The 13929-nt window shown below is 33.4% G+C and overlaps 1 protein-coding gene, 1 long non-coding RNA gene and 1 other non-coding gene across 3 annotated transcripts; all 3 read right to left on the bottom strand.

Annotated features, from left to right (window-relative positions):
- Positions 1 to 468: 468 nt before the first annotated feature.
- LOC137746361 (small nucleolar RNA Z103) lies at positions 469 to 571 on the bottom strand. The gene has a single exon (XR_011069831.1). It is a non-coding gene; the product is annotated as a small nucleolar RNA Z103 (small nucleolar RNA).
- Positions 572 to 3512: 2941 nt separating this feature from the next.
- On the bottom strand, positions 3513 to 4251 carry LOC137746260 (uncharacterized). Its single transcript, XR_011069795.1, has 2 exons — positions 4205 to 4251; positions 3513 to 3800 (listed from the first exon to the last, which is right to left on the bottom strand). It is a non-coding gene; the product is annotated as an uncharacterized lncRNA (long non-coding RNA).
- A 6062-nt stretch (positions 4252 to 10313) lies between these two features.
- Positions 10314 to 13317, bottom strand: LOC137744153 ((-)-germacrene D synthase-like). Its single transcript, XM_068484024.1, has 7 exons — positions 13186 to 13317; positions 12442 to 12703; positions 11966 to 12341; positions 11652 to 11870; positions 11390 to 11528; positions 10964 to 11209; positions 10314 to 10607 (listed from the first exon to the last, which is right to left on the bottom strand). The coding sequence occupies exons 1-7, from the start codon at positions 13315 to 13317 to the stop codon at positions 10314 to 10316; spliced, it is 1668 nt and encodes a 555-aa protein (XP_068340125.1).
- Positions 13318 to 13929: the final 612 nt, after the last annotated feature.

Below are 13929 nucleotides of genomic sequence, written 5' to 3'. Positions count from 1 at the left end.
GGTCCTGTAAAATTGGAAATAAAAATTTGTCTAATTTCCAACTGATTAATCATCTAAGGAACCAAGCATGTGTCATTGGTTGTATTCATATGGAATATCTTAGATAAAAATAAGCACAAAGGAAGTTGAGAGATTGTATTGTTGAATCAAAGTGAAAACATAGCTAATTAAAGAATGTTGCGGACAAATGTAGGGGAAAATCAGTAGAAAGGGATAAGAAAAAAATGTAATCAATATATTAAACATGTTAATGCAAGACATTACAAAACGGAATAATCGGATTGAAACAAATTGATTCACTGTTTAGTTAGAAAGTTGGTGTTATGAATACAATAGTAAAAAAGGCAATAAATAAATTTAACCTCTAACCAAAGCATTCCTTGATCAAATTGAAAAGTAATATTGTTAATTAACAGATAATTTTGTTATCAATTGTTTTGTAAAAATGTAATAAGATATTGTACAAAGATGGATCAGATACGTTTGGTTTGTTGTTTTGGTGTAAAACAGAGGTAAAAGCTGCTAAGTTATTTCAACTTGCTTAATTTAGAGAAAAGATCATCATTTCCATCTTTCCTCCTCAGAGGAATCACTTGTTATCAATTTGTAGATAAAGACCTTCTTCTGTTGACTTGGTCTTAATACATGGTTAATGATTGGCCTGATCATTGAGGGGTTTACAATGGATGTCTAAAAGTATAGACAAAGATGTTCCTACCAAAGATGTAGTTGTTCCAAATGTTCTGTTGTGGAACTAAGGCATGTGGAAAGGGTATATCTCAACCAAGAACGTCTTGAGTAATACTTTTAGATATTGAAGTAAACTCCTGAGTGATCAGGGGAGGGATTAGTTGTGTATTTTAGACTAAGTTAAAAGAAGATAGTGATTAGATACATTGATAACAGCGAATTCCCCTGAGGAAAAATGTTAGTAAAGATTGAATGTAAAAGCAAAATATTAATTAAAAAAAAGGTAATAAAGCTTGAATTCTTGATACATACCGATGAAGCCTTGAATTGTAATTTAGGATATAGAGCAGAGAAAGGATGAATTGAAGATGTTAAGTAAACGCAGGGATTTATACCTTAATTGAATTTCCAGATTAATTTTCTTTTGGAAAAATGTGAACCTACAAAAGAAAATTGAATTTATGATTAAGAAGAAATGAATGTTGAGGAACTGAATAGAACACAGAAAAACATTGATTTTATTTTTGAGTGAAAAACTTGAAACCCACAGATTTCTAATTTTTAACCAAAGATTAAAATATTGGATGAATACATGAAACAGTTTTTGGTGTTTACTATAGTTAAGATATTATTTTATTTTATTCTAAGCATTACTGACACATCATTGGTAAAACCGCCATTTCGCTGTATAGAAACGGAAAAAATAGAATGCCAAAGAGCAATTGGAGGGCAATTTTGGCACTTTACTGTTAATGAACAGTAACTGAGCGTTTGGTTTTTAGTGTATATAAATTAGGAAATGATGCCCGCGCGTTGTTGCGAGATAAGAAAATTCGTAGGTAATAGCAATTAAAAAAATTATTAAAAATAGATTGAGCATAATTTGTAAGTTGTTCAGTTTTGGCTAATGTTATATTAATTTATACAGGCAAATGTATTGAGAAATAAAGAGTAAGTGAAATTGGATACATACGTGGAATGAGAATTTGAATAACGTCTAAGAAAAGATAAGTTTGTTGCAATTTAGTACAACAAAGATGGAAATTGGTGTCTTATGCAATAAAATATATTTAGTGATAGCGTTATATAAGAGTTACAAAAGTGTTGCAAATCATGCTATGATTAAATAGCAGTGTATTTGCCAATTTTATAATTTTTAAAACAAAATTAAATGGCGCTCTAAGACGGATCAGATTTATGTAAATTGGTAAACTTAGTTTTGATTATCTGGAGTAAGAATAATCATTTCTGTCTTTTCTCATCAAAGGAATTAACTATTATCAATTTATATAGATACTTTCTTCTTCTAACTTATTGTGAATACATGGCTTATTATTTGTTTGTCTAGTGAAAGATTTAAGGCCAATATTCAAAAGTATAAATAGACATCCTTCCACTAAAGATAAATCCTGCCCATATTTTGTAAATCTGTGAAAGAACATATTAGATTAAAATATGTGGAGAGGGTATATCTCTAGTGCAAATGTCTACTTTTATGCTTTTATCTCTAGTGAAAAGAAGCTAGTTTATATATATATTAGTAATAGCTAATTCGCTTAAAGAGAAAGCCTAGTAAAAATTGTAATTAAATGTAGAACGTCAATAAAACAAAGTTAACAAAGTATTAATTAATTTTACATACCTTTGAATATTTGTGTCTTCATTGCTTGAAAATGTATCTGTCAACATTGTAAATCCCTTGCTGAATTAGCTTTTTTTTTTTTTTTTTTTTTTTTCCTAAAATTGTAAAATAAAGTGTTAAAAAAAAGGTTGTATGGCAGTTGATAAATAATATATAATAATTAGTTGAGATGGATGGAAAAATGGAGTCATACGTAGGATGAAAGAGCAAAAACTAAATTTGAATATAAGAAATAAAAAACAATTTGTAATTCATTATCATGCATTGTTATCTATTTTATGCTAAACATAAAAGATAAAGTCTATTAGTAAGAGTGAAGCTAGTGTTTTGGAATGGGTGTTCTAGACACTAAAGAATTGAGAAACTGAGATTAAGAGCAATTCTGATGACGGAATTGAGAATTAACAGGTATATAATTAAAAAGTTATCTTATTGCTAAGTTTGAATTAATAGGTATATATAATGAAATTTTTTTGCCACAAAATGAAATCTGTACAGAAAGCATGTAGTCAATTAAAACGAAAAAAAGAATTCAAATAAAGATGAAATGCCAATTAAAACTTAAATGCAAAAAGGATGAAATAATGCCTCAAAAAATTATAAATGTTTCTCTAAAACTTAATTGAGAAGATAAAAACAGTGACCCACTTTTTGTTAACTAACATCTCTGCAACAGTTTTAGCATAAAAAATTTGCCTTGCTGGCTAAATTTTTCAGCTAATCAAATTGCTAAGCAGCATATATATAGCCAATAAATAAGATAAATTAGATATTTCATGTATACTTAATATATTAGAGTATAAAACTTAGACCAAATGTGTAACCCTTGGGCACTTAATCACATCAGGACATTATTTTAACAAAAACAGAAAAATATTGCATGAAATTTTTTTTTCTGCGAAAAAAAAAAAGGAAACAGGGGAAAGCAACAGCATTTCCCCCTATACATACTTGCTAAAAGTTACCATGGTAAACCACAACATATAAAAAAATTTACGACACATTGATAAAAAAGACCATGTGTAAATACACTTTATCTAACCATTTTCTAGGCATAAACAGAACCACCACTGACTAAATAATAATGTTCTGCAAAACTAACATAATACTACAACCGCAAGATAAGAATAAGTCACAAAAATACATGACAATAAGAGAAAGTAGAATACAAAGAAAATTGAAAGGAACCAAATAATCTCAACTAATTGAACACCTAATTTCCGTAAATCCAAAACTAATAGCTCCTTATACATAGTTGCCAACTTATTACAACAAACCACAGCAATACATAAAAAGCTTTACAACACATTCTAATTAAAATCTAAGGAAAAAAAATGTTTAAGTTTTTTCCATTTTAAAATCGAAGAAACAAAACCCACAGATTTAAATAACCATGTGAATCTTACCCTCAAATGTTTCATAAGCACAAAAACTATCTAAGATGTTGTTCTCCCTTTGCAATTGCAACCTGCAAAACAAATCAAGCAACCAAAAAAAAACGAAAGGGTAAGTAACAAAGCTCAAAAATGTCATAAACAGGATAAAAATGGCCAGCAAGTCTAACTACGACAGATAACAGTGTAAATGTTACTAATATAACTTGTCACACATAATAAACAACACTATTAAACTGGAATATTAATCCAGCAGATTTATATACCATTATAAATGTTATCAAAATGAGCTGCAATACAAAGCAGTGAAGATTTATACCCACCAGATCCTTCTCACAGTCCAAAATCCAAATAACGACTTCAAATCCATAAAATTACAATGAAATTAATACCATAATGTACCAAACAACTGTAAAAAATAAAATGCAGGAAAGGCAAACATGAATTCAACAGGCCAAATAAGCAAAAAGATTCATACCTCAATTGAATTTTGAACTTGATTCTCTTGCTAAAATATCTTAGTCTACAAAACCAAATTAGTTTTATTAATAATAAAGTAACACGATAATGCATCAAACAACATTGAAAAATAAAATCTAGTAAAGATAAAGATCAATTCAACAATCTAAATAAGCGCAAGCATTGTTACCTGAACTGAATTAGTAGTTGTGCAGTTTGAGAATTGGTGTGTAGTTGTTTCTTCGGCAACCTGACTAACCTGATCTACTCAAGAAACCGAGCTAAACTGCTTATTTGGGCATTATTGACAACCTAAATGGTTTGGTTTGGCTTGGCTATAATTCATATGAATCTGAAGTCGTTAGTTCTGGTGTTAATTGTATCGATGACTGAAAATGATCTCTAGAGCATCTAGGTACCCAGGTTTTCAATTAAAAAACTTATCCAATTGAATTCAATTAAAAAAAAAATTGATCTCTCAGATATGAATTAACAGAAAACATACCAAAGGCAGTGGAAGCAGTACGTCGAAGTCAGACATGAAACTTAGCTGATTCAACTAAGCGGGCCTGCTAACCAGAATGCTCAGACCTGGATCATATTTAAAAAAAAACCCGTAAATCATCATGACCTCAATCAAATATAATCAAGATAAGAACAACATAACAGGCACAGATCACATAATCGAAAAGAAGTTTCGCAACTCATCCACAATAATCAACAGCTAAATTAAACCCAAAAATTAATCATGATCATCCATTTGTATTGCTGGAAATGTTTAGCCCTTAATTACAACACCAAAATAAAAAATTCCTCACTCACAGTACAAAACCGAAACATACGAAGCAAAACCCAAAAATTAATCATCAGTATTCCTCTTTTTTTTTTTTTCTTTTTTTTTCTTTTTTTAAGTTTGAGGGAAAAATTGAAGCACAAATAAAAAATAAAAAAAATAACACCAAAGAGATAAATTATATACCTGACTCAGTAAAAGCTAGGAAGAATAAAACCCTAAAACTCGAAGAAAGTTTCCTGCAACCAAAATGCAAAATCAGAGATAACAACCAGACGTAGAGCGCGAAAAAACAAAGAAAACGCTGGGCAAAAAAGCCGAATAGCCCAAATTCACAACAATCAATCGTAAAATTTTCTTCCTAACCAAACAGAAAATAAATCAACACATGAATCAACATATCTGAACGGGAGCTATTCGTTTGTGCAAAACAGGGGAAAAAACGCCAAACACCTTCGAGAAGATCCGATCGGAACCGAAATCAAAAGACAGATGGGAAAACTAAAGAGAAACGGAACGACAGAGAGATTTGCTTTAACACTTTATAAATATTGGTTAATCATTTGAGTATTCAACTCTGTTCAATCCATATGGTTTTTGAATGAAAACATAAACATTTTGGATAAGACATATGTTGGCATATTGTTCGACCTGCAGCTTGAGATAATATACAGGGTAACTTGCTTCCATGTATACTCAGGGGATTTACTTGCAGGGATATTTCTCAGGCATATGTATAATTCTCTACTGAAATGAACAAGCTTCACAATGAGAAATAATGTTTCCAAGAGTGTAGTACAATTTCAGGTTTCAATTGGAAACCTTGTGTCATATTATGTGAGTGTATGTCACTGTATTACAAATGTCTATATGTTACCTTCTGGGTTCAACATCATTTGGCGATTTGTACTATAGGTCTATTTTTCCACGTTCTTAATAAATTGTAATGAAATTGCCTTTCTTCATTTTGACCATTTGGGCCAATAATTTTTCTTTTTAGTCAATGAACAAAAGAACTTGATTCAATATCAACATAGCTCGTTGATGAATTTAGTAGCAACTGTAAAATCAAAATTAACATTGGTAATCGTCAATTCTTGATCCCATAATTCTCATGTGCATGCATATTTATAAGCATTTTAAAACTTTGGATATCTTTGCCTCTTAAGGGGCTTTACATTGTCTCTTCTATGATAGTAATTTCTTATCAGATGAATTGTTTGAGAATTTGGATCATAACCTTCTCTAGAGCATTATAGACCGTGGATTTTAAATCTCCACTTCTAGGGAGTTGAATCATTGGAATCTACACATCGATTATGCTTCAGGATGAGATATATTAAAATTGCCAAGTCCATGGATTATCCTTTTGGAACTTGAATCCATGCGGCAATTGTCATGCTTTGAGCATGCAACAGTTTAGTAGTGCCAAGTTTATGGATAGTCTGACTGATATTTCAATCTGTATGGCATCTTTGTAACTAATAATCAATTAGAAATTTTCATTACCTTTTTGTACATCATGTGAATTATGTAAACTGGTAGTGTTTGTTGAGGCCATGAGTAGGATTCCCATCATTGAACTTTGGTCTTCCATTCATTCAGTCAGCCACCAATTTTCTCCATTTGGACTTTTATAGGCTCATCGTTGATCCTTCTGCTTCAGTCTCTTGCACAGTAGAAATGGTGCGCAACCTTTGCCTTTAGATGGTCCATCACTTCTTGGTCCATCACTTCAGAGAGCGGTGTCTCTTTGACTTTTGAACAAGTGGTTGTGTTGTCTCTCCTTTTATAAATGTATCAATTGTATCCAACATGCGCACTTTGAAAATTGCCCGCTTGTCAAAATTGTCTATATTGTATTTATGAGATTTCAGTCTATCCAACCTTTTTCTTTCATCATTTCTAAAAATGGATTACCCATCCAACCTTTGTTTAGATTTAAGTCTCGGATGAGATACACATGAGCCGCGTCAGGATAATATATGTTGCCTGTCTTTTTTATCTTCTAATGGTTTTTTTAATAGTTGGAGGCTCTGTGATGAGAGATGATATAACGGCTACAGTAGTAGCTAGGAACCTTCTCACTCCTAGAGATAAAAGAATACTTCCAAAGAGGTCTGATGAATTGGTTGTTCAAGACTCTTTGGCTTTCAATGTTCAATGTGCGGGTTTTGTATCCAACATGGACCAACGTCTACTTACTTGAACTCACCAAGTCGAAACATTAATGGCTAAAGTAGCAAATTTTAGACAAGAAATTAGAGGGCTCAAGCACAAGAATAAAGAGTTGCACAAACTTGCAAATATTTACTCGATGAGCATGAAAAGAAAGCTCAACTAGCTGCAGGAATCCAAAAGTTGGATTCAAAGTGATCTTGGCTAGATTCTAAAGGCAACTGGTGTCTTCCCCTTCTGGTGTTTTGCCAAGTGTTAGGGTATCACATGATCAATCTCTAGTACCTCCTTCTTTTGGGGTATTGCCAAGTACTGAGGCTTCATATAAGCAACCTTTGTGAAGCACACCACCCCCCCCCCCCCGCCCAAAAAAAAATTTGTTTGTCTTTGTAGTTGTAACTTATGTGTATGCACAAGAATAAAGAGTTGCACAAAATTGCAAATATTTACTCGATGAGCATGAAAAGAAAGCTCGACTAGCTGCAGGAATCCAAAAGTTGGATTCAAAGTGATCGCTAGAGATTCTTGGCTAGATTCTGAAGGCAACTGGTGCATTCCCCTTCTGGTGTTTTCCCAAGTGTTAGAGCGTCACATGATCAATCTCTAGTGCATCCTTCTTTTAGGGTACTGCCAAGTACTGAGGCTTCACATGAGCAGACTTTGTGAAGCACCCCTCCCCCCCCCCCCCCCCCCCAAAAAAAAAATTGTTTGTTTTTGACTCATGTGTATGTATAAATTTTTTTTTCTCCCATTTGATTTTATACATGTCAGAAAGCTTCTACTTTAGCTTGTTATATATGGGAACCCATGGAAACTTCTGGTTCCGTGAATATGATTCAATGAGCCAAGTATAGATATTTTATAATATCATATGCCTCCACATAAGTTCTCGAGCATTATGAATTCATGAAAGTATCTCTTATGTAAGATGCCGATGGTCACAAACTAAGTTCACCATTATCTTATTCCAAAAATGAAGAAATTCAGGTATGACGGAAATTGCGATAATTAACTCATAACACATATAACATAAGTATACACAAAATGTTAGAACTTCAAGTTCTTAACGTTATTCATATTTTGAACTTCAAGTCAAAACATTATTCATATGTACTCGAAATTTATTTCAAAATCGACATCATTAGAACCTTTATGTTCATAGTGTTGGAATTCATACCTATACTTAATTTGTTCATGGATTAAGAAACTTATGGTCTTCATTTACACAAATCAAGGAACTTCTGGCTCTCTCATTTGATAGTTTGTGGACTAAGGTGCTTATGGCCGTCATTTTATTTTAATTGAGGAACTGATGCTCTCTCAGTTGATTCAAAAACTTGAGGTTTTGATTTGATCAAGGAACTTTAGGTCCTATCTTTTTTATATAATGATGATCAATGAACTTCAGGTCTGATCTTTTTTAATGATGGAACTTCAGGTCCAATCATTTTATATGATGTGGATCAAGAAACTTCAGGTTCTAATCTGATCAAGGAACTTCGGATTTTATATACTCATCATAAAATGTGGTATACTAAATAAATTAAAGCAATAGGCGGTAATTCCAACCATGGTAAATAAATTGCTTTTAAGTAAATAAAGCTTGTGACAAGGGCTTTGATTCAACACCATTCACATAAATATCAAAGCTCTAAAGCAAAGGGTAATAATTCCACCCACTGTAAATAAATAGAACTTGTGATAGGGCTTTAAACCAGCATCATTTTCATAAATATGCCAAAACAGAAAAGGTAATGATTAAGTCTCCATCTTTTTTGTTTTCTTTTTATTTGTCTGCCACTTTCTTTTATTTCATCCTTTTTATTTTATTTTCATTTCACAGTTCTAAGTCCTTTTAGTTACCCAGGAAGTAATAGTAACAATAAGTCCCCATTGGTTCCTCCTCCTGTGAGTTTCAAAAAAGTCGAAACGGTTCCCCTAAGTTTTGGAGTCAAAAGTAGTGTCTGCAACTTATAAGAAGATCAAACCATTAGATTTGGCTCAAATTTTAGTATGATATGGATAAGAGGATACCGAAAAACTTTTGCGAAGAAACAATTTCGATCTGAGCTACTGAAAAAAGGAGTTGTGGTACTCATAAGATGGTTGTCTAGTTTTCTGCGGAATTGGAAACTGGGTTGGTGTTCCAGGCATCTGCGACAATCGCACCGTTGGAATTTTCTGAAAATTTGTACGTTATATTTACTGGGCAGACGAACAACTTTCAAGAAGGAAGTATCTCAATCCAAGGTCAGCAAGTTGGAGTTCAAATGCTGTTTACATGGTTATCAGATTTTTTGCCAATAATAATAATAGTTATATAACCAAACGTATATTTACTTTAAGAAAATTAGTCATACAGAGACATGAAGATGAAATGAAAAGATTTGGATTTTTGGCGTGTGTTTTCCACTAACACAAAAGTTTCTCATGCTGATAACGTGTTGTAAAGTCGGCGGGCATGTGTGCAATGGAATATAAAGTAAATAAGACGCAATATTTACGAGGTTCGGCAAGTGTGCCTACGTCCTCAAGCCAGCAGTAGTATTTTCTTTCATTATCTGAAATAATAGGAGTACAAAATAACTCTCATTATTTTCTCTTTTCTCTCTAGTCTGACTCACTGGTAATTTCCTCCGCATCTCTCTTCTTTCTTTTTCTCTTCCTTTTCTCCATAACTCCTCTTTTTTTTTTTTTTTCCTCTATATGTTTTTCTCTCATCTCTTTCTTCTTCTTCTCACCTCTTCCTTCCTCCGTATGCTCTCATCTTATAAGCAAAAGATTACTATAGCAACATATTCACTTTACCAACTTTCCTCAAATTAATAGTGAAATACTGTGCATGAATTGTAACCCATCCATTTTTCTTCATTTGAATAATTCTATCTGATTTTTCTTTGAATGAATAGTAATAAACTATTCATGTGGACCATCCACATATTATATTACAACACTGAATAATTAGTATATGTTTTATTCCCAACTGCATAGTTGTTGTTTTATTGATAGAATCATAATATGGGAAGCAAATTAAGGCACAACCCAAATTACATTTTTACAGTCCTAACAGATAGTAGCTCCTTATTTGTTGTAGGCAACTTGGGTACTGGAGATTATACTTTCAAAAGAAACATCACAATAAGTCGATATTTTAGGCTTACAAGGCCACGGGTTCAACTAGTGTAGAAACTATAAGATCTTTTATCATACCATTAGCATTAGTGTATCCATCTTCATGCTTGTACACAACATCCATGGTCCGAGCAAAATTGAGAATACGAATTAGCAGGGCCATGGGGACAGCGGTAGGGTGGAGGCAAGCTTCGTTTATGTCCTTCCATGCATTATTCACTTGTCTTTGAAGTTCGGTTATCGCTTCTTCTTCTGTGGTCCCATATTTCTTCATGTAACAGTTCACAACACCGATAAAATGTTCTTTATCTTGCTCAAACTAGTGCATGAGGAGTAGGATAAAAAGGACCATTAATTAGTACAAGTATTAATGCAATTATAATAGTTGTGCTTGTCAAGATTTCAATTAGGGGGCCATTAGTCCACTACTAATGGGTCAAGCATTGATATTATTCTAACTTAACCACTTGCAAAGTTTTGTCACAAAAGCGTTTGGTGCACTTAGAAGTGGAACTACTTATATGAGTTATATTTAATTGCTTTTTGTGTGAGACTTTTTACATTCGACAATATTCATTAATACTATTTACATAAACGATTAAGTACCATGTGTTCCGCTATGTCATCCATGAGTCTGGAAACTCATTAGTACTATTTACGTAAACGATTAAGTACCTTGTGTTCCGCTATGTCATCCATGAGTCTGCAAACTATTGTTGCAGCCTTCACTGCTGGAGGGGAAGTTAACAACCAATCAAAGGAGTCTATTGTAGCTTCTTCCATTCCAAGAAAGGATGTGGTTATTAGCAACTGGTAGCCACAGGTCACGAGTGATACAAACATGTATTCATCCAGCGATGGCATGTGCTTCTGGTGGAACAATTTGGCTTCATTGAAGTAGGCTCTAACTTGTTTTTTCATCTGACACATACCAGATCATGAGATTATAATAATTCTTTATCATTTCTACTGTTAAGATATACAAAGATTATATTAAAACAATTAATTGTTTCTATACATATTGTAAAGTATTTGCAGCACGTTTTTCTGGCCTTGTAACAACTTTAGGCTTGAAACTAAGGCTATATTGAGGAATAGTACCGCTTCTCTTGCATGGTGGATGCGATATAATTTCCCATCGTGCGGAAGCTTTTCATGAATTTCACTGTATACATCCAACAACGCCCGATAGCAGATTTTCATATACTTTGGCAGTTGATTCATGGCTGAGACGTCCCACCTGATCAAGTAATACATAAATCAGTTGTGCGTAATTAGGTTAGTTTTTCCTTTTTGATCGGACGGTAATGGAAGGTTAGATATTTTATATATAAGAGAATTTTAACTAATGATATATTCATACCTCTCAATAGCTTCAGTAAAGAGCTCTAGTTGTTCATTTGTACCATATTCATAAATGTCATCGAGAATGGCTACTATAGCAGCAACTTTGCATGATGTCCTCCTAGCAAAGGAATATTGAGGCTGAAAGTAGACTGACAATCCCCAGCAGAAGTAGATCTCAACCAATCTGTCTCCTGTAGAAGGCAGCTGGTTTGGCACGTCCAAGTCCTTCCACCACCTAAGTTACAAAAATAATTATTTATTAGTTGCTAGAGGTGGAAAATTCAACTCTTTAGTAAGTGATGTATATGGATGGATAATGACTTAATTTACCTTGTGATTTCGCTTAGTTCTTTCTGATGGACTCGTTGCAGTCGGTTGAAATCCAACTTGGCGAACGTTAGGAGAGTTTTATTCGGTGATTCTCTTAGTTCCTGGTAGACTGACAAGTAATACCTTGCTTCAACCCTTGGTAAACCCTTTCGGAGCGGCTGATTTAAGGCATGGCTTACTGCTTTTGCAAGTGGGGGGCTTAAACGGAATGTCGCCGACTTGAGATTAGTCGTGGTGAAGGTTAGTGCCTCATCTAGTATCTCCTCTCCATGTATCCTAAGGTGTGTGGCTTCATACAAGCTTAGTAGTCCTACAACATCGTCAACAAGTGATTCCTTGAATTTTCCATCACCGTCCTTGAACTTGTTGAATAAGTCTGCATGACCAACAAAATGGAAAATTCAGAACCTCAAGAAGCATTTAGATTAAAAAAAACAACAAAATATATGACCAGACCATCATCCGAGATTACTTACCGCATGAAATGTTATAACCTTGTTGTCTAAGCAATCGAAAACGAAGAGCAGCTGTGTACAGGTCATCCAAATCATAAGAGCTCTTGTGAATTTTCTGTAAACTTTCTTCAATTTCATTTCCAAAATGGTAGGACACACCTAAGCGCTGAATGTCATCGATCAAGTTCAACTTTTGGGAAACATTTTCAGGTGATGTCGTTAGCATCCTTCTTACTTCTTCCTTCAGTTCTTGTACATGTTGTTCAAGTTCAGCATCCACGTCCTCCATAGGATCACATTTTGATTTAAGAAAAAAGAAAACGCATAACCTTTATGATATGTTTGAATGAGGAGGTTTCCAAGCACCAATGGACTACAATTAATATAAGATGATTACAACTTTGGTAACACATTAGAAAACGCATAACCTTTATGATGTCAATTTCTAAATTGTAAACATTGAGAAAAGAGAGACACCTAACCTGAAATAGTTATTGCGTGACAGTTTTCATAACTTTAAGAACTTGTTTTTCCCAAAAACAAAAAAAAGTAGTGTGAATTTAACTTTGGTAGTTAGATTCGCAACATGTTTGCCACATTAAGGAAGGGAAAGTTAGATAAAATGATTTCGAATCAGTAGCATTTTAAATGATTAAAGTACTCTTTGGTTTTTTTCCTCTTTGTTTAAAATTACAAATTTAATTTTCATAATAATATAGTGTTCAAAATATATAATAGTTTATTGTAGTAAGAAAGAAGTCTTACCAAAGAAGCATAGGACAGAAAATGGTCACCCCAAATGCTGGGAGAAAAAGTGGCTGAAGGCTTAGGCCGATGGACATCAAAAGTGTCATTTGGGTTTGAAGATTGAGATGGTGGAACTTCCACAGAAGACATATTTCAAAGATTTCAAACCTGAAGCAAACTAGCCAAGTGTTATTGCTTTTGTATCAAGTGCTGGTGTGAGTTCAGGAGCTCATAAGCTTTGCTATTTATAGTATCGCTGTCTACCTACCGCACCCGCTGGAAAAAAAATATATCTACAGTAATTTTACCGGTCGTTCATCGGTTAACCAGTTGGTTTGATGAGCAGTTCCTATAATTCTTGGACATCGGTTAACCGAACCAACCCGTGGTTACTTTTGTTTGTTTTAATCAGAATCGATGGTGGTGTTTTTATGGCCCCGTTTTGAGTGTCTAATTAATGGATATCACTTTTAACCAAAAAAAAAAAAGTCAAAGTAGAGATAAGATTCCCCTTTCCTTTCACTCACTCACACTCAACTCTCAGACCGTCGAAACTCTACCGTTGTCTTCCCCATCTCTTTAGTAGATTGCCCTTCATCGTTTAACAAATAATAATCAAAAGACTTCTGCTTTTGGGTTCAGTTTCATATACTTCTGGAAAAAAATTTACAATGGTACCATTCGTTTCTGCTTTTGGGTTTGATTTCACCTGCGTTTTATTCTTTCATTTGCTTTTGTGATTTTTTTATAGTGGTCCCATTT

Source organism: Pyrus communis, chromosome 9 (genome assembly GCF_963583255.1).
Source record: "Pyrus communis chromosome 9, drPyrComm1.1, whole genome shotgun sequence".
Taxonomy (NCBI): Eukaryota; Viridiplantae; Streptophyta; class Magnoliopsida; order Rosales; family Rosaceae; genus Pyrus; species Pyrus communis.
Note: the sequence above shows the minus strand (reverse complement) of the source record. Positions and strands in the feature narration are given on the sequence as shown.